Raw genomic sequence first — 21,380 nt, forward strand, 5'->3', positions numbered from 1 at the left:
CCTGTCTCTTTTTATTTAGCAAGCTGTTTGTTAGTATATATATATATATATATGCAGGTTTTGGTGTCCTCGGGTGTCTTCCCGTGTAAAAGTTGGGGTGTCTAGGCGACGTTTCGACGAGGTCTCACTCGTCATCTTCAGGCTGGTGCTTTCGGCTTCTTGTTACTGGAACAGAGCAGGATCTCAGTGTTTGAGTTCCTATAAATACTGTTGAGGGGGTGTGGTGTATAGCCTCCAATGTTCTGGGCAGAGAGGAAGTTCCCAGGCTAGTGTGCCTTTTCTTCTTTTGTTCCTTAATTACTTGAGGGATATCTTGAGTGATTTCTTGAGTGATATCCTGAGTACCACTTAGGTGGGTCATTAGGTGTGGATTAGTTGCTAAAGTCTTTGTGTCTTGACCTCTTGAACTTTGTGAAGAGTTTTTCTGAGAAGATGGCTGTACTGCACTTAGTTGTGCTCTGGCTTGGCTTCGTGTATAGGGGCGAGCTGTGGTTTTGTGGCCTGTGTCAGCCAGATCTGTGTAGGGATTGCAGGGGGGTGCAGCATCCGGAGGTGCCACCATGGTTTGGCTACTGGATGGTGTCTGTAATTTATCTGTGGAGAGGATCTGGCTGACACAGGCCACAAAACCACAGCTCGCCCCTATACACGAAGCCAAGCCAGAGCACAACTAAGTGCAGTACAGCCATCTTCTCAGAAAAACTCTTCACAAAGTTCAAGAGGTCAAGACACAAAGACTTTAGCAACTAATCCACACCTAATGACCCACCTAAGTGGTACTCAGGATATCACTCAAGAAATCACTCAAGATATCCCTCAAGTAATTAAGGAACAAAAGAAGAAAAGGCACACTAGCCTGGGAACTTCCTCTCTGCCCAGAACATTGGAGGCTATACACCACACCCCCTCAACAGTATTTATAAGAACTCAAACACTGAGATCCTGCTCTGTTCCAGTAACAAGAAGCCGAAAGCACCAGCCTGAAGATGACGAGTGAGACCTCGTCGAAACGTCGCCTAGACACCCCAACTTTTACACGGGAAGACACCCGAGGACACCAAAACCTGCATTCCTGTACCCGTGAAAATCTACGAAAGCATATATATATATATATATATATATATACAGTGGTACCTCGGATTAAGAACTTAATTCGTTCTGGAGGTCTGTTCTTAACCTGAAGCACCACTTTAGCTAATGGGACCTCCCGCTGCTGCCACGCTGCCGGAGCACGATTTCTGTTCTCATCCTGAAGCAAAGTTCTTAACCCGAGGTTGGCAGAGTCTGTAACCTGGGTTGGTGGAGTCTGTAACCTGAAGCGTATGTAACCTGAAGCGTATGTAACCCGAGGTACCACTGTATGTGTATATATATATGTATATATATATATATATATATATATATATATATATATATATAGGGGGGTGGGGGTGGGGGTATGCGCATGTGTGGGCATGTGTGGGTGTGTTCCCTCAATTTTAAGATTTTAAACATGGGCAATGAGCATTGATTGCAAATATGTTTATAGGCCCAGTGGAAATTCCTGCTCCACACATGTCCGCACATGGCCTTCCGCACATCCTGTTAGTAGCACCTCTTTAAATTCAAGCTAGTACAGCTTGTGAATTTTGTTTGCGTCTCTTCGTCATGATGAAACAGTGACTTCTGGATTCCATGGTGATGGGTTGTAGACATGTACACACATTTGGATTCCCACTCATCCAAGATAAATATCCTTTAGAGTCTGAGTTCAAGCAAAGAGCGATCAATATTCTCCTTCAGAACACTTTTGACTAAGCGATCATGATGCTACACTGTGATTTCTGCTACCAGCTGCTCCTTTGCAAACTTTTCCTACTAGCCAAGCGCATTGGGGTTATCTTATCCAGTGGAGAGGACTGTTTTGTTCTTAGCTGTTCGGTAGTGGCAGCTTGAAGCGAGTCTTCAGTCCCAGGGTTTTGTCAACGTCTTCCACGGGCTGCAAGCTGTGCCACTGTGCCACAGGCCTGCGAGGATTGGCCAGCATATCCGACCAGTGGCGTAGCTGGTTGCCTGTTGCTCGGCAGCTGAGAAACAGCTTCCCAATCTGGTCATCTTTGGACACTTTGTCACGATCCCAGACAGAAATCACCAGGTCTACATTCTGGAAAGAAGACACAAAGCAATGAGATGAGAGGATAGAAAGAAGCAGGGGGCAGTATGGAAGCTTTGAGGAATATGTACTCTTTTCAGGAAGCATATGCCCAGTGTGGACCTCCAGGTACATTAAAGTAGTTTTAACAATGAATGGGGAAAGCTTTATCACATTGCAGACACGATGTACCACATATCCTCCTCTTCCCATAAAGTTGCCTTTGTACTGTTATGCTCTCTAGATCAGGGATCAGGAATCTGTAGCCCTCTAATGCCCATCTATTCCAGCCAGTATGGCCAGAGGAACAGTAGGAGTTGTAGTCCAGCAACATCTGGAGGGCCACAGGTTCCCCATGTCAGGAGCTTGTCCTAGTCTCGAGTAGGACCCTGGCAAAGACACATGCCCGACTGGCATGTTCTCTCCCTCCTGGTTGATCATTCAGGAGCTCCATAAGCTTTCTTCTGCCCGAACATCACAGCGACCAATGCCAACAGACATCGGCACACTTAGGGATCTGCAGAGTCTTTGCAGCTTGTGTAACAGACCTCAGAAACTCAGCATTTTGGCTAATCTACTTTATTTACACATAAACACACATGGAGCACTGCAACATGGCTCCCTCTCTCTCTAGCATCAGACAGCAAAGAGAGAGAACAAAGGACAATAGTCCCACTTCACGGAACACAGCAACACAAATATCCTGTCTCTGTCACGTCCCACTCTGTGGAGTCAAAACATATACCGTCATGTGATAGACAACAATCCCATGACTATAATCATGGAGCAGGAATTCTAACCCCCCGCCCCTGCTTTAGATGTTATAGTAGTGGCACGGAATTTATCTATTTGCACTGCGGGAAATGTTTAAAGGCCACCATCACGTCATCAGTACCAGTTATCACCCAACTGTTCCAGGACGTTGGACGTACCAGTTACCATCCAACTGGCAGCGCCAACCCCAAACAGGAAACAACTGCGTCATAAGGACCTGTGCCATTGGCCATGTCCCCATGGTAGTAGGCCTTTAAACTTTGCACCAACGCCATGGGTTGAATCCATGGAAAAGCAGCCCTCATGATGCTGCAGAAATCATAGAAAGTTGTCTTGCCATTGGTCAGGCCCTTGGTCCACCTAGCTCAGTACACTGATTGGCGGCAGCTCTTCAGAGTTTCAGATGGGTCTGTCCTAGCCTGCACGCAAAGCAGATGCTCCACCACTGAGCTACAGCTTTGCACCATTAATGCAGGTGTTGTGGGGCTAGATATGAATATGGTGTTGACATTCTTTTATTTGTAAGTTTTGTGTAAGTTTTCTTATGTGCAAAACAACTATTAGCCTTTGGTAGAGAAGGAGAGGCTCAGTAACAGATATGCAATAGCAAGAACAGCTGTAGCCATCAAAGCTTATTTCAGTGTAACAAGAGAAGTGCTTGTAGAAGATCCTCTGCACAGGCAACAAGCAAAGATATCTAGGTTAATGCTAATTCCCTAGAAACATGTGTCTGCCATGAAATGGTGTCCTCTGGACAGAGGAAACATACCTGGATCAAGTTGAGGGGCACTTCAAAAACAAATGCCTCATTGAAGTAGGGATGTAATGTGTTTTTCTTCACACTTGTCTTCTTCTTCTTCCATCTCTTTTTATTCAGAATAAGCTGCACTTTGACATAGGGATCTGGGATGAAGGAGGGAGAGGGGAAAGTCAGAAACTGTTGACAGTCTGAAGAAGGAATCTATATATTCCTACAATACAAGGGGGCTGTACTGAATAAGGTCTCTTTCTGAGGTCTTTATAAATCAAGTTAATTCCAAATGGGACCATTTTCCACAAGACCCCAACCTTACAAAGGGTTTCTTAGCACCACATCCCAGGCTTTTGGACTTTCATCACACATCCTAACTCAGGAGCAGGGAACCTGTGGCTCTCCAGATGTTGCTGGACTCCAATGCCCATCAGCCCCAGCAACGCAGCAAGAGATGATGGGAGTTGTAATCCAGCAACATCTGGGGGGATACAAGTTCCCTACCCCTCTCCTAGCTCCTTCATCACCATTTAGCTTTGCCAGCAGCTAGTGGTACAGTGTCTAGGACTCGGTGTTGGGTTTGGAGTGGGAACCCAGGTTCAAATCTCTTGCTCGTGAAACATGTTGAGTCGTCTTGTTGAGCCTTGGATGCAGCCTGTCCTTCCTTAAAGGGTCATCCTGAGACTAAACTGCTATTCAGATATCTTTTGGAGAAGGCAGGGATAATTCCTTGCTAGCTTCTAAAAAATAAGACTCACTCGGATTTGATACAGTTCCCTTATCTTAAGATGTAAATCTTTGCCCTAAAGTATTGTTCCAGCAGCGTGTTCTGAATATCAGCAGCAGCAGAAGACAAGCACATTCTCTGTCATGGCACAAGAGATAGGTGTGCAGCTTTTATGATCAAGGCATCTTTCCTATTTTCAAGGGCAGCGGGAAGTCAGAGCAAGATAGCTGGCATGGTGTCCTCCAGGTTGTAGTAGGTCAAAGATGATCCTAGCCTTCCAGACTTCATTTGAGGGGCCCCTACATCTATTTCACATCCCTTCACTTTGAACAGTGAGCTCCAGCTATCCTTTCCCATTACCTGACAGGCCATGTGCATCCATCCGCTTGAGCTTTTTGGCTTCCACGATGACCACAGTTAATTTGCTGGTGCTGGGAACATATCGGAGTGAGAAGCAAATCTCCCCAAGGCGCTCTTGCTGTTAGAAGAAGAAAAAGGCAGGAGGAAGGAGAAAGGTTAAATATAACATTTTACAACCCACTGACAAACTAAGAGCAGAAACTGAAGTCCCAATTGTGGAGTGTCCAGGTCTCAAGCTGCCTGGAAGGCATGATCACTGTTCTTCAAAGTCCTTTCCCTGACCTCAGAAGAAGATAGGACAGTTGTGATGAGACGGAGATGAAAGAAGGACTCTCCAACTATGCACAGAGATGTTCTCCTCTCAAATCAAATTGATTCCACGCCATTTCCCTCCAATCTAAATGGACCCTCCTATGAAGCTGTTATTAGCCACACTAGGGGGGGAATTACAGGAAGGAACTAACCATGTACTTGTCTCTATCCACTACCTCAGGCAGAGCTGATAGCAGTTTTGGCTAAGGGGGTGATTTAGTTCTAGAAAATGTCATGAATTCCCCTTTGGCAGCACCCGTAACTCTGATCAAAACTGAAGCAGCCCATGGCTATTTAAAGGTTGGGAGGGATCGCCCACATGACATCTGTATTGGCTGGAAACATTATTCCATGTGGCCATTTAGAGCAGTGTTTCCCAACCTTGGGCCTCCAGCTGTTTTTGGACTACAACTCCCATCATCCCTAGCTAGCAAGACCAGTGGTCAGGGATGATGGGAATTGTAGTTCAAAAACAGCTGGAGGCCCAAGGTTGGGAAACACTGATTTAGAGAATAATACTGCTTCTGTTCTAAGGGCATGTACAAGCATACCTTTAAGGGGTAGGGGGGAAAGGGGTTGCCATATAGTTTTCTTCCACAAGATGAAAATGATTTTTCTCCTGTACTTCAGAGCAATTTGAATGCTGATTCAACCATCTGTCTTGTCATTCCCCACCCCCAGGCAAGAAGCCTGCCTTCCTATTATATCAATATTGTACCACCTGCTAGTTTATTTGATGGAATGTTCTTTCATTGCTTTGATTTTTATTTATTTAAACAAACCACAATATATATTTTTAAGTTGAAACACTTTCTTGGGAATATGGGTTTGCGATGTCATGGGAATCAATCAATCACCACTGTGCACAAGCAGCTTCTGCTACAGACCAAGAGAATAAGTGTTCTTGGAATTTGATTCTAGAGGAAACAAGGACCCCTCCAGACATCCTTTTCATTGTGTATTATGGATGAGATATGGTATCAGTGTGGCCATGTGTGATTCTGCTTTTAAAGCTGTTTGCTCCTGCAAATGTTTTGCTTCATTTTTGAGCATGTAGCATAGCTTTCTGTTGACATACAAGTAGCTTTTCACAGCAGAAAAATTCCATTTGGGGATGGGGGTGTCCCATTATTGTTGTGATATAGTTTACAGTGCCCCTCCAGATGGCAATACAGTTGTACCTTGGTTTTTGAACAGAATGTGTTTTGAAAGTCCGTCCGACTTCCAAAACGTTTGGAAACCAAGGTGCGGTTTCCGATTGGCTGTAGGAGTGTCCTGCAGCCAGTCAGAAGCCTCAGAAGCCTCGAAAGCTGCACTGGACATTTGGCTTCTGAGGCAAAGTTTGCAAACCAGAACACCTACTTCCGGGTTTGCGGCGTTCAAGTTCCAAGTTGTTCATGAACTAAGCTGTTCGAAAACCAAGGTACAACTGTACTGTAATAACATTGGGGAAGTATAATGGGACAACTGATAAACGGGAATGGCATGTGTATGGCCCAGTATAAACCCGCCCCTAGTGCACTATTATTACATCAAGGTCATGTTGCAGAATACACCCACCCAAAGTGAAAAGAGTACATTGGCCTCAGCTTTCTAATTATGTTAGGTCTTTGCACAACCTAAGCTGTTGTATCCTATCTGCTATATTCATTGCTACATAGTGCTCTCTAGACCAGGGATGGGGAACCCCAGGTCTGGGGTCAAATGTGACCCTCTAGCCTGCTTTATCTAGCCCTCAAGACTCTCCCCAGAGCACCGCTCTTTGAGTGCTTTGGGTTGGCTGGAAAGTGTCCTTCAACTCTGATGGCCCTGCTTGCTCTGCAGGATGGAGAATTGTGTGTGTGTGCACGCGTGTGCGTGTGCGCGTGTGTGGAAATGAGGCTACTGCACAAAGATAGCATTCATGTTTATTGCACCGCCCACTTTTGCCTCTGGCCCCAGCCACCATTGGTCTGTGGATCCCAGAAGGTTGTTCAGAAGGGAATGTAGCCCTTGGGCTGAATAACATTCCCAACATTCTGCTCAAGAGGAATATACAAGTTCCACAGCAGTAATCAGAAAATAAGAATTGCCTTGCTAGGGCCAAGATACTATCAAACTCATTTCTCTGCCTACAGTAGCTACCAGCCAGGAACCATGGGGAATTCACAAGTAGCGCATGATCATTTTTTTCAATTAAAGCTTCCTTAGCCTTTCCTCAACAGTTCCGGATAATAAAGATGTGCTTCAGAAAGCCAGTGTGATTTCAGCCTTGCTTTTGCCCTCTGCTGTTCATTGTAAATGCCTTTGGCTATACACAATAAATTTTTTGATTGATTGATTGAGAAAGCCAATTTTATCCTGAGGCACATTGGCATTTGCTATCACCAAACAATAGGGATTAATCATTGAAACTCAGTTGTCTGAAGGAATGTCATGAGCAATAGATGACATGACTACTACTCTTTGGACAAAATGGTAAATGTTAATGAAACGCCTGTGGGCATTGCTTCTTACAACCCTTCAGAGTGCCTAATGTTCCACTGTTTGGGATACACCTATTCATGTTCGCTTACTATAGATTAGTTATGTGTTAAATACAATTAAACTACATTTCATAGTCCGAAATAGTATGAATGCAGGATACATGATCATGGGAGAGGTGAGGCATATGGACCCAGAGGGAGTAGCTACTCCAGATTGATTCACACATCCTGCTTACATCTGCCTCGGCATTCAGTGGGCTACTTGCTGACACATTCCCTCCCTTGTTGTTGGTATGCCCTTATTTAGCCCAAGCATGGTGGCTCTCCAGATATTGCATCATCAGCATGCACTGGCTGTGACTGACAGAAGCAGGAGCCAAACAACTTCTGGAGAGCCCCAGTGCACCATCCCTGATCCAGCCCTTCCTTGTTCCTCTATATAGCCTCTAGGCAGCGAAACTATTGATGAGAGAGTTCCCTCTAGAAAGTGTCAGTTCCTAGGAGGCACTTTGCTCCTGTGACTCAAAGGGACCTCAGATTGACTTTATATGGCCAGCTCAGCCTGTGGCAGCCACAGGTTTGTGTCAAGGAGGCTGTGTGCATTCTGGACAACTTCAGCTTGTCTGTGCATACTTAGAATTAATGAACAGGCCTTCCTTCCAGACTTTATTATCCAGATATACTAGATATGACCAATATTAGCAGTGCTGTTACAACTGAAAATGGCTCTCTAGCTACTTGTCTGAGCTAGAAGTGATCCAGTTGTCAATCTGGGCACTTCTTGATTAGTTAGTTCTATAAGAGAATGAAAGCAGAAACAAGTTTTGTAAAAATATCTTGATTTAAATAATAACTATATAGTGTGTGCCTGTTCCCAAACCCTTATGACAATAAGTAGTCGGATATAAAGTTAGAGCTTGGCTTTATCCCAGCGGCATAAGTAAAAGAAATCTCTTGCTGCTGTTGGCAATCCTGCAGCCATGCAGACATTCCTTTTAACAACATCCATTCATTACATCCCCTTCCATGCTTGGCAAAGCCTTGTATTTAAAGAAACAGATTTGAAATATTATATAATACAGAAAAATACATACAGGTATGTACAGTCACTGAGCAACTTCTGTTTGTCCTCATATACTTAAAACTGATGGACAAGGCTTCCTTGTATAGGGGTTTCCATACAATTTCAGTCTTGGAACTTATCTTTTTGGAAATTGCATGCTGACCACACCCCTTATTGATAGCATTCCTCAGACAAGGTATTTTAGAAAGTGTTTAACAGTTATAGCCTATTTACAGGTAGGTAGCCGTGTTGGTCTGCTGTAGTTGAAACAAAATAAAAAAAATCCTTCCAGTAGCACCTTAGACAAACTTAGTTGGTCTCTAAGGTACTACTGGAATGAATTTCTTTTTTATTTTGTTTCAGTTATAGCCTATGCTGTTTTGTTTCTGACCATAGCTTCTCCTTCACCCCTGGCTTTGCCTTGCATCCTATTTTGCTGCCTCACAAAAGGTGAATATGCAGCAAACACGCTATGTCATACTTTGTTTTTCAAAACCTCTACAAAACAGAATGGAAAAAAGACTTTGGTTTTATCAGAATCAAAATTAGAATTGATGTTTTGGCACACTGTTCTCAGACTGCAAAGGATTTGCATTCCAACCTACAAAAAAATCAGCACAATTTGCAACATACGCCACCCTGCAAGTGGCAGAAATTATATAACTTCCAGTATGGCAAACTCCTTATGTAATCAACTTATATAATGAAGCGTGTATAATTAGAGCATTTTTTGATTGGACGTCATTGGTCAAATCAGTTGATATTGTGACTAAATGGATCCATTTGGCATTTTCTTTTCACAGAATTTCAAGCTAACAACATACCCTTTTTGTGATGTGATATTTTGATGGAAGAAGTTTCTTTATCCTGTACATTGATCTGTGGGCTTGCCCCAGCAGGTTTTGCAAGGGCATGGGGGAATGAGCAATAACTCCCCTCTGAACATTGTGCACGCTGGCCCTACGTTGTTGCTTCATTTGCCACAGCAGAAGTGAAAACCTGTGCTAAACTAGTTAAGTTGGCATCCTTGGCAAAGGCAGGTGTTGCTGCACAGTTTAAGACTAAGTCACAACATCAAAAAGCACTGTTGTGTTGTGCATACCATGTTCAGAATCACAGTTTGAGCATATCTGCTCAGTTCTCCATGCCCAGGTAACCACCAAGTTAGACTACTGTATGTGCTTTGAAGACAGCAATTAGTGCAGAATAAGTGGGATTGCACCTATGCTATGCTAAGCCAACTACATAGGCTCCCAGCCTGTTTCCCAACTTAAAATGCTGCTTTTGACCTTTAAAGCACTTCATGGCATAGGATAAGGGTGCTATCTCCTCATGAACCTAATCATACATACAGATCTTCAGTAGAAGGCTTCCTGTGGCTGCTTATCATCTGAGGACCTGAAAGGGCCTTCTCAGTGGTAGCATCCTACCTGAGGAACACTCTCCCCAGAAAAACTCACCTGCTGTTTGCTTTATTGTCATTTCAGTGCCTGGCAAAGACTCCTTAAAATTATTTTGCAGAAGTTTTTTAGATGCAACTTTAACGCCGTACACCATTTTGTGCTGCTTTTACCACAGTGACGTTTAGCTTATTTTAGTTTTTTGTATTCACATTTTGTTTTTATAATTTTTTGTAACCCACTCTGGGAGACACTTGCAATGCCCAGAGGATTTGCCACACTGCTTGATAATACCAACCTCCATCTTGCTGGCTTCAGTGAGCTCCTGCCATTGCTCAATGACGTGCTGCAAATCAACATCACCAAGAGGGATCCGCATCTCACCAATGATGTCGTGCTTGGAGAAGCGGTTGAAATCGTACACCTGCATCACCAGTGTGGATTCCGCTATATCTGCCTGGGGTATCTGGCAAGGAGGAAAGAGGGAGAAAGCAAACCGATTTCCAGCTTTTTCCAGTAGGCCCAAATTGCAGGCCTGCCTAAAGTTGTATGGTGGGTGTGGCCATACAGATGCTGCTGAATCCCTAGCCTCTGGCCATGCTTGCTGGGGCTGAGGGGAGTTGTAGTTCAGCAACATTTTGAGGACCAAAGGTTCCCCACAGCTAGTTTATGGGTTTAATGCAAGAATTATTGTGTTTGATACAGGAATGTCATACTTCAGCATAACAGACTGGGCTGAAAGTCCACAGTGTATAGCACTGTCTCCAACAATGGACAGAAAGATAACCCAAGGAAGCTTATAAGCAGAGTATGATGGAAATAACTATCTACTGCCATTTGTCCACACCAACTGGTACTCAGCTCTTGCCACTGTGCCAGCGTGGCACCAGCCTGCCTCCCGCTTCACCCCTGACCCTCTCAGGAACTGGCCATGACCCCAGTGTTGGGAAGCCAAGTAAGCAATGCCACCCTGCCCTGCCTATTGCCATGTGGAAGACACTATGCTTGCTATCACGTGAGCTCAGGATATTAGTCTCAACGAGACAATTTGCTGGCCATTTAAGGGGGTGTAATCTCACTCAAGTCAATTAAACTACACCAGATTGGTAATGTTGATTTTATTCTTTTCCTTTTGCCCAAGGTCTTTTAATTGATTTTCTGCATAATATAAACAAATCTACACACTGCAATGCTAAAATGGATATAAGTGGAGCAGTGAACTGATTGATAGAGGTGACTACCTCCTACCTTAAAAATGAAGCTCTCATTGAAAACAGGGTTCAGTGTCTTACGGTAAACCTTTGTCTCATACTTCTTCCTCATATCAGACGTCAAGTAGGCAATCACATAGGGATCAGAAGTGCCTCCGCTGTCCATAGCCTTAAGATCTGCCGCTTGCTTCACTCCAACCTTCATCTTAAAGAGAATCAACACCCAAGCATTTAACATCATAGAATGGCTTACATACCCTTAGACACTGCAGAAATAGGCTACAGCTGAAGTGGGGAAACCAAGGCTACATATGGTATGGAAAAGCAGGAGAGTAGCAGAGGATAGGAAGGTATCAGATGGAAAAAATTGCTATTAGGATGGCATAAGTGATGTAAGCTCGATGCTTGACTGGCTCGATGCAGAGCAGTGGGGGGAGGCACCAGCTGGTGAACCCCCAAGGGAACCCCATGGGGAAGAAGGCTCAGAGTCTGGAGATTGGTGGTGGGATGGCAATACATGGTCAGAGAGAGAAGAGGGAGCAGGCTGGGAGGAGGAAGAAGTGTCAGAAGCTGAAAAGAAAACAGGGTTTAGTGAGCAGGAAGAGGCTGTGGCAGATGGCAGCCCAGAATCAGAGGCAGAAGCAGAAGCGGCCAAGAGGTAGAGATGAGGCAGGCTGCTAAAGAAGACATGGAGTCTCCCCCTCCCGGTGTGACCAGCTCCCCTCCCTTCTGGATTCCCAGAACCTGAAGAGGTATGAAGAGGGTGGAACAAAGAGAGACAAGATGATGGAGCCTTAGGCTGCTGCGGAGGAACCAGGGGAGGAAGAGACTTAGAGCGCGGTGGGCAGGTGGGGACCTTCAATCCTCACAACTGCTTCATTGCGGAAAGGTTGCTGTGACCACTAAGACAGAGCTGTTTTGTTTCTTTAATTAAAGAGTTAACTTCACTGACATCGAGTGCTTATTGTTTTATTGCTGACCTCCTGACTCCACCTTCGGACATATGGGCTGGGTGAGAATGAAGGAAAAGCCAGCTATACTGACAATGGTTCGGACTGATCATTAAGGGAGAAATTGTAAGCTCCCAGGAAAGGCAGCTGAGGAGCAGTGCCATTAGGATGTTTTCTCTGGCATGAAATCTCCCCACCACCATTTTAGGATTGTTCTGTTGTGGAGTAGGGGTGTGTGTGGATATAAATCTGGTTATGTGAAAATGAAAGATTTTGAATGCTGGAAGGAGGGGGAAAGGAAGAGGTTGTGGTAATATAGCTTTATAATAAAAGAGGGTCACAAATATTTCACCCTGGTATTTGAGAATCATACCTCCTGGCTACGGAAGTCATACTCCAGAGAATATTGCAGCTGTCCTCGTTTCTCATTCTGCAGTCCACCCTCCAGGTCATCAATATCAGGTTGGATCTATTGTCAAGACAGCAGCACCCTCTCTTTATTGACAATTTTAAGACAGAAGTGGCAGTTTGCTAAGCGTATTGTACTTCTCTATATTCACTTGGAGGCAAAATATCAGTTTAAAATCCATAGCTGGTACATTAATGGCAATCAAAAATATAGTTGCTGTGAGTGAGCATTAAGGAACAGCCATTTTGGAACCAAGTAGTGAAAACTAGAGTGCCAATAGCAAACGCAAACAAACCAAACAAGTAGACTGCTCTCTTACGTTTTCTTAATTTGCCCCACACCAATTTGCCTCTGCTTTGTGCATAGCATACCCCACCAGAGCACAACGGGGCAGCAATAAGACCTACCAGAGTGGCTTGGGTGGGTGAGCCATTGGTGCTGGGAAAGGCGACTTTCTCTTTCTTCTTGCGTTTCTTCCTACAGCAACAGCACTTGATGATGCAGATGAGTAAGAGGAGGAGGACCAGGCCGACTGCAACAGCAATAGCTATGAGAGCCCATCTGGGTACTGTTCCAGCATTAGGAGAAAGAAAGAAAGAAAGAAAGAAAGAAAGAAAGAAAGAAAGAAAGAAAGAAAGAAAGAAAGAAAGAAAGGTCTCATTCTTACTTTCTGTGCAATGCACATTAATAAAGCATCCTTGCCCAAAAGCAATGTTTGCATTCATATCTTAGATTAGCAAGCAGCCTCTTTGCCCCTTCCTTCACATCATGAGCAAACAAGCCAGGAAGTCTTAAATTAACCATAGTTTACTGTTTCATCTGGGATGCAGGTGGTGCTGTGGTCTAAACCACAGAGCCTAGGGCTTGCTGATCAGAAGGTCAGTAGTTCAAATCCCCAACCTGGAAGCTGTCTGCGGACAAACGCCGGCTCCCTTGGCCAGTAAAGCGAGATGAGCACCGCAACCCCAGAGGCATCCGTGACTGGACCTAATGGTCATCTGTAGCTGGAAACCATGGCTTCCTCATTCAGAACAAATCAGGATGTTGAATCATGGTTTGAAGTTGACTTAATATGTTAGCTTGTTCCAAAACTGATAACCATGGTTTCCAAATCAGGACAAAATGGGAAAGTATGATTAAGAGACTTCCTGGTTTAATTGTGCACAAACAACAGGCTTTTTCATACCTTGGTTTATTAAGCCAAGATATGCTCATCCAAATGCAGTCAATATCTTTGGGAATTCTAATATCACCTCCTATCAGCAGGCAAATTATTTCATTTGTTTCATTTCACTTACTGGCTTATATCCTTCTGCTTTTAGGTCCTGCAAAAAGCAGCAAGCAGCAAACAACTCAATTAACACAATTTATCAGAATAATCAATATAAAATGGCAAATTATAAATTGATCAGACAGGAATGTAGAAAACCAAGCTTTTACAGTCCTATCCATATAGCCATCAGGAAAATAGAAACTATTTTTTATGGTGCTTTTGTATATCCTTTTAATTTCTGCTCTTCTTCAAGGGGGAAAAAACAGTTCCTGAGGTAATCCCTTTTGTTTTTAATTCTTGTAATGATTACCACCAGATGGCATAGTTACTCCCCATGCTTGTTCCCCTTAGAGGAAACTGTTCTGGGAGAAGTAGAGGAAATTCATTTGTGCAAAATGTGTAATGCAGTCTCCCTCACGAAAACAGCCAAATAATTTCTTCTCTCACTTTATGTTGTCAAAGTCAATTTATAATAGACTGAAAAGGAAATGGAAAGAAACCAACCAATGGGAACACAGTGGTGGCCATAGCTTATAAATGACTATCAGTGATTTGTATGCTCAACTTGACTGTGGGCTAATTCACACTTATCTTTCCTCTGCTCTTTCCAGGCAAGGTCCACACTTTAAAGCTCTGTGTCCAAGCATTGGGGATTTCCCCCCGCTCTGTAGCTTTTCCTGTGAAAACCCACTCTCAAAAGCTGAATTGGAGCAAATGGCAATCCACAGAAAATTCAAATTGCCATTTGTTGCACTTCAGCTTTAGAGAGTGGGTTTTTGCAGGGACAAAAAAAAGAGCTTTAAAGTGTGCACCTGTGCCTAGAAAGAGCAGGCCAAAAGGTAAGTGTGTCTCTTCTTGCCAAACATCTTCCTTTTCTTTTTTCTTTTTAGATGATAGCATCACAATTCTCTTTGTTATTCTTATTTGGTGCCTCACATATTTTCAGGGAAATGGGGAGAAGGCATGAGGGAAGAGACGTGAAAAGAGTGAAGATGAGGCAGGAATCTGACCATCTGAAGGGTTCAAGTTGTCAAGAACTCCTGAGGCAAAATGTTCCACGATGATCAGCTGTGCAACAGCCATTGAAGTGAGCAGAAGTTGCTCAAGAACACATTGAGTAGCTCCTGTTCATTTCAATTAAGCTTGTGGAGAAGATTTTGCTCTTCTTGTATTCTCCAATGTGTGCAGACCTACACAAAATTGTACTCCATTGTGCCTCGAGAGCAAATATAGCAAGTCAATGTAGAGCGGAATGGGGTGTGTTTGCATATGTTGAGTTGGTTTGAATTAGCCAACGAAATTACTGTCCTTATGGGCTGCACTGAATTTCCTTAATGAACTGTACAACATGTTCTAGAAAAAGTCAAGTGAATTTCAGTTAAAACACATACACATATTTTGGAAGCTAAAACAGGAAGAAACAACGGCTTTAACTTATAAAATAAAAATGAGGCCCATGACAAGGTCTTCCAGCAATCGTTTAAACATCACATTTGAGTACACTCCATCCACCCTTTCATGCACTCACATGGAATTTTGTTAAGAAAATCTTCAATGATGCTTGGCTGAGCAGTGGTCACAGCAGTGGTTGCCGTGAGGTTACTGGGGCTGCTGGGTGTAGTGCTGGTGTTAGACATTGTTCTGGCTCAGGAAGGCAAGCTGGAAAAACAAATGGCATCGTTATTTCCTTAAAAAGTTTATGATCTTCCAACCTCACCTATGCAGGTTAAAGTTCATAATAAGGGCCTAATTTGAACCAGAAATCAGAAGGCATTTTTAATACCACCTCCTTAAGAAAAATAAACAAGTACCACAAACAATCCTTTTGTAGCTACATCTAGCTTCCTAACTTTGAAGTAATAATAGAAATCTCCTCCTCTGAGCATGTGCAGAGTGGAGGGGGCCATCCTAAGGTCCAATAAGGGAGGAATAAGCAGATTAACTTTTGTGGAAGACTCATTTGTCCTGATCCACCCCAAAATGGCACACCCCAACGAAATGTATGTATTTCTTTGAACTGATATAACTTAGAAGTGGGAATATTTCCAAATTTGAGAAGGGGACTTTTTAAATAAGGATTCTTTTCATTATTTTCACAAGTCCTAGCTAATAATACACAAGAAACGAGTAAGACACATGGACTTTTTCCTTCCCTTCTACCTGCCTGCATATTGCCTGTTACCTGTTCTGTAATCAGAACAAGGTGTGAAACTCAAACTCCGCCCTGGGAACACACTCACAAGAGGCACGTCAAATCAGGCCGGCAGATGCGTCAATGTATTTGCTTATTTATCTTGGCTCCTGTCCCACATCCACTCATACTGAGAGTTAACATTTCTGTAAGCGAGCACGAAACGCAGCTGGAAATAGCAAGCCATGCTTTCCAATCAATGCAAGAATGGTTTTTAAAGCAACGTTCCTTACTGGAAATTGCCTCTTCAACTTTCTTTTCAGCAGGTGAAGATTTTTAAAAATTGTAAACGCAGATCATGAGCATTGCATAACACCATCCATTGGGGCCTTCCCTGTGTCTAAGGTTGACACCTTTTTCTTGATAGATGCTCTGTGCTAGGGTTGGAGACCCTGTAGCTCTCCAAACATTGCTGGACTACAACGTCCATTATCCATTGGCTATGCTGGCTAGGGCTGATGGGAGTTGGAGTCCAACAACATCTGGAGGGCCACAGGTTAGCTGTCCCTGCAATAGGGCCTCCAGAATGCTTCTACGTATTTATAACTGCATAAAACAGACATGATCATTCAGCTTCACTCATGATTGTGAAAAGCCGATGCTTCCAGGCTTCTCGCTAGCATAACATTACTAAGTACACAGGAACTATCCTTGACAGGGCCAGCCCAAGACATTTTGTTGCCTGAGGCATAGAACAAGATGGTGCTTCCTCCCCTTGAAATGCATTAGGCATCCAGAAGGTTAAAAAACAGAAGGGCAAGAAGCCAAATCACAAGAGACTACGCATTACATGTGATTCTTTTAAGCCGGGCGGCCACAGACTGCATTGGCTTCCACTTTGGCCAGGATGCGGGCTTCAGAGAAGAGCTGTGCTGACCCAGGTTTGACCTAATATCAGCAGAGGGGTTTCCTTTGCCAGAGTCTGGATACACAGACTTAGCTCATCTGATCCACAGACTACAATGCATTCCAGCAGCTGGGTTTGTTTCCAAAGCATCATCCACTAAAATAAGTAGGAACCAAGTGCTAAAAATCAGCCAGGATGGCTGTACTAGTAGAGGCAAATCCACACCATAACTCACAGGCTTTTACATCACTCCCACAGGCTGTGGGGCTGCCTCTGGAACCACCAGCTGCAGAGACCTGACCCCACTCCCTAATGCCTTCCTGAGGTGCACGCAGGATAAGTGTGTAAAGGGTTTTTTTCTCTTCACCCATGACTTCAGACCACTGCTCCCCTGTCTCTTGCCCATCTTTCCACTCACTTCGGTTGTGGGCTGAATTTTATTTCCCCAAACCCAATCCAGTCTTCCTGCATTTCAGGCACACTCCAGGATAGTCAATGTCTTGATTCCTAGTTCTTAGCCATCCAAGCCAACATAATATGCATATAGATCTACGTCTGTCCCCCAAGTTTCCCAGTAAAATGCTTAGATGCAGCTCTGTTTGGATCATTATTCTCACCACTACAGCGGATACCTTTACTACCACTCCACCACAGACAGAAGTGGTAGGTGGTCCCTGGGTCCTGTTCCCCCCACTTGAAAAAAAATACTTGGGCTTGTGGGGCCGTGCACTTCACCACTTCCACCATAAGAAAATGTGACCTGTTTCCCACTCTGACATACATAGCAAAGCACATCTTTGAAACTGTACTGTGTGTTTTGCTCTGGTGGAGGTAGTTGGAAATAATGATCTGTAAGGGCACAACTCCCAACACATATTTGTACCTCTGCATCCCTGGGGAACTCTCAAAGGATATTGTACACTGTGAAGAACCAAAATAAGCAACTTTTAGTGTTGCAATATTTAACAAGAGCACATAGCAACCAGAACAAAAATGCACAAAGAATGCACATTTTGATATGGGTTGTCATTCCCCAAGATAAGGCAAGCTATACTCCTAAATAATACAGCCTATATAATAATAGCAATATAATACTAATAATATCCTATACAATAATAGCAAACTCAGAGAAGGGTGGATTCCTATGCAACCTAAATGGCAGCAGAGGGAGGTATCAGTAGGCTCAGAGAAACCTTAAGGAAGTATAAAAATGGAAAACCCTAAAGCAAGGGTTGGGCAGACCCCAAAACACCCAATGGGTACTGAACATGTTCAAAATAGCCACAGAATGCTGACTGACTGTTGCAGGAGTGGGCAGAAAGGAGCATCCTTGGAAAGGGCTTTGCCAGTTAATTGCAGTAGTAGCTGGCGGGGCTGTGCAGGCTGCATCGCTTTACTGACTTCTCAGTACGGCACATCACTGCCAGTTACTGAGAGGGAAGGGGATGGGGCAATGCAGCAGGGAGCTTGGCATGGTGCAGTGCAGCAGTGGAATCAATCCAGTGCTCCCCACACTGCGCCTGCACCATGCTGAGCTGAGCTCCCTGCCTTGCCCCATGCCCTCCCAGTAACTGACAGGGACTTGCAGAATTGCAAAATGAGTTGGGCAACACAGCCATACCTGCACTACTGCTACTGTCTGGTTAGAACCCCAAACTGGACCACTCTTCACTGAAATGTTTTATGGCAGTTCTCCCTTTTTTGAATCTATTATCTCACCTTCTGCTCTCCATATCATACTCTAGTGTCCCCATGCTGCCTTAAGGGCAATTTTTATCCCTTTGCTGCTGCCTTTCATCCAGTGGCAAGGCAGCAACAGCAGCCATCAGCCCTGCTGCACGAGCTTGGTGGAAATTTCTTAACATGTCCCAAGAGACCTTGCCGTAGACTTTGGGTGGTTGAGATGAGAACAAGAATGGAGAGGAAGCCAGCCTCTGCAGCTCCTGCTCGGACATTGTGAGGTCTCTGGAAACAGTGCCACTATAATGGAAGAGCAATACCAGGTGTGAGTAGGGCATTCTAGGGCAGGGATTGTGAAGCCCACCAGGGGCTTGTGGACTCCAATTCCATCAGCCCAAGCCAGCATAGTTAATGGTCATGGATGACGGTAGTTGCAGCTGCAGTTTGCCAATGCAGTAGGGGAACAGCAACATTCAGAGGACCCCAAGCTCTGGCTAGCCCAAACCCACTTGCTTGAATAGGCTGCAGCTTTAGCTGCTGAAGCTCAAACAGAAGCTTTTGCTTCAGTGATTCTATCTCTGGATAGTACCGAAATGTAAGAGCGTTTACATCTGACGGTGGGTAACAAGTGCATGAAAATGTCCTTTCCAATGAAATATTGATTGCACACTACTCTACGAGGCCCTGTGAAAGATCAGAAATGAATGTGCCCCCATTAAACATGCCACTATTAAACAAAGCAGAAAATTGTTTTCTAATATAATTCTCCTCCTAGGCCTGGAGAAGATGTACAGGATGGAAGAAGACATTAATTTCTAAGAGAGTGTTGAAGGTGGTATGACAGATGCATCATTTTTGATAGTATGCACACTCATTCATTTTGGTTCAAGCAGATTTCACTTGACTGTGAACTACCCTCATTCTCCAAATTCCATAGAAATAACTTGATGTTGTCAGCAAAGCTGGCCACCTCATTGTTCAAGTCTAACTCTAGATTTATGAACAAGATAGAAAGCACTGGCCCCACTGATCCTTTGGAGCCCCACTTCTTACATACCACCATTCTGAAAACTAACAATTTATTTCTACTTCCTACTTCCTGTAACCAGTTACACATCCATAAGAGGACCCCCTACTCTTATGCCCAGGAGTCTTTTCTGAGATGCCAGTATCTTCCTTTCCTGTTCCAAATGTTCATTGACACTCTCAGAATGCTAAAAGTTTGGTGTGACAGGAGGGTTTACTTTTGCAGAAGCCATGATAACGTTTCTTCGGGAAGAATTGTGCTTCTGTGCTTGGTAATTTTAACTCTAAAAAGACTTTCCATTTTTACAGTTTATTCATAGCAGCTAACTGGGTTATAATTCTCTGGATCCTCCTACCTATGGACCCTTAAAAAAACAAAAACCTGGGGTTACATTTCCTTCAGTTAGCTTCACCACAAAATCACCTTAAGTCTTAAAAGGCAGGAAACTATTACAAGTTGAAACAGTTACAGTTACGGTTGTATGAAACCGATCAGAGATCTCAGGGGAATTAGAAACAAGCTGCTGCAGAAATTCAGTTTTTCAAAAATAACAACAACAACCATAGGCAGCTCCTAAGCATACCAGATGATGACAGTTTAGAAGGCTGGGGAGTCACACATCTGCCTAAGCCACCAAGTAATTAACAAATTCATGGGAAATCATTTTCACATCCACTTAATTCCTTTGCAATATTGTTGCATTCATACAACAATGCCAATTTGAGCTTCACTTCTGAAATGCAGAAAGGGGGCTGGTATGTAACCCATATCATAAATCCTCAAAATACCTTTCTTGATGTATTCTGTTTTTCAAAAATAGTTTGTAATATATAATTCCTTTTTTAAAAAAAATACCCCCCAAAACCCTGTATGTAATAACTTTATAGCCATCAAGGTAAGGCAGACAGCTTTGATTTTTTTAAAAATGCGAGTATTAATTGGAAACAGAAGCAAGACCACTTACTTTTTTTAGTTTCTCTTCATCATAGCTTCACAAAATCCTTCTTCCTGGTGTTTAGCCATTCCTCTTCCTACCTCAGAGCTTGAATGGAGCACATTGTGGCAAAACTTGTTGACCCTCAACTCAATGCACTGAATTTAATCCCCAACCGCAGGAATTGGCTGCCTTTTCTGTGTAAAGCAGAAGCTAAACCGGAAATTCTTCTTTGTCAACTGAGAAACCAGAAAGGTGATAGGAATGGCTCTGGTCAGCTCCACCTCAGTTGTTAAACTATGTACCTTTACACAGGAACTCTGGGCACTCCCCAGTGAGATGTTAATATTATAAGAGACCCACACAGCACTGTGACAGAGGTAAAAGACTCCATGAGTTAATGGGCATCTGCATTCATGTGTTAGGTAAAGGTAAAGGTACCCCTGCCCATACGGGCCAGTCTTGACAGACTCTGGGGTTGTGCGCCCATCTCACTTAAGAGGCCAGGGGCCAGCGCTGTCCGGAGACACTTCCGGGTCACGTGGCCAGCGTGACATCGCTGCTCTGGCGAGCCAGAGCCGCACACGGAAACACCGTTTACCTTCCCGCTGGTAAGTGGTCCCTATTTATCTACTTGCACCTGGAGGTGCTTTCGAACTGCTAGGTTGGCAGGCGCTGGGACCGAGCAGCGGGAGCGCACCCCGCCGCAGGGATTCGAACCGCCAACTTTTCGATCGGCAAGTCCTAGGCGCTGAGGCTTTAACCCACAGCGCCACCTGCGTCCCGCATTCATGTGTTAGTTTGCATCAATTGAAAAGGACCTGCTGGAGGGGGAAAGTTAGTCTTTAGAGTTTAATATTTTCTTGAGTTTCCAC

At 44.0% G+C, this 21,380-nt stretch overlaps 1 protein-coding gene across 1 annotated transcript; it reads right to left on the minus strand.

The window, feature by feature from the left end:
• Positions 1 to 1,430: 1,430 nt before the first annotated feature.
• On the minus strand, positions 1,431 to 20,718 carry SYT8 (synaptotagmin 8). The gene is made up of 9 exons (XM_081904285.1): positions 20,536 to 20,718; positions 15,355 to 15,485; positions 12,961 to 13,121; positions 12,518 to 12,613; positions 11,232 to 11,399; positions 10,282 to 10,449; positions 4,744 to 4,861; positions 3,675 to 3,808; positions 1,431 to 2,143 (listed from the first exon to the last, which is right to left on the minus strand). Exons 2-9 carry the CDS (start codon positions 15,461 to 15,463, stop codon positions 1,910 to 1,912), a joined length of 1,188 nt encoding a protein of 395 aa, XP_081760411.1. The 5' UTR covers positions 15,464 to 15,485; positions 20,536 to 20,718; the 3' UTR covers positions 1,431 to 1,909.
• Between the last annotated feature and the right edge of the window lie 662 nt (positions 20,719 to 21,380).

The sequence above is a fragment of the Podarcis melisellensis genome, assembly GCF_964234715.1.
Source record: "Podarcis melisellensis genome assembly, chromosome: 1".
NCBI classification, from domain to species: domain Eukaryota; kingdom Metazoa; phylum Chordata; class Lepidosauria; order Squamata; family Lacertidae; genus Podarcis; species Podarcis melisellensis.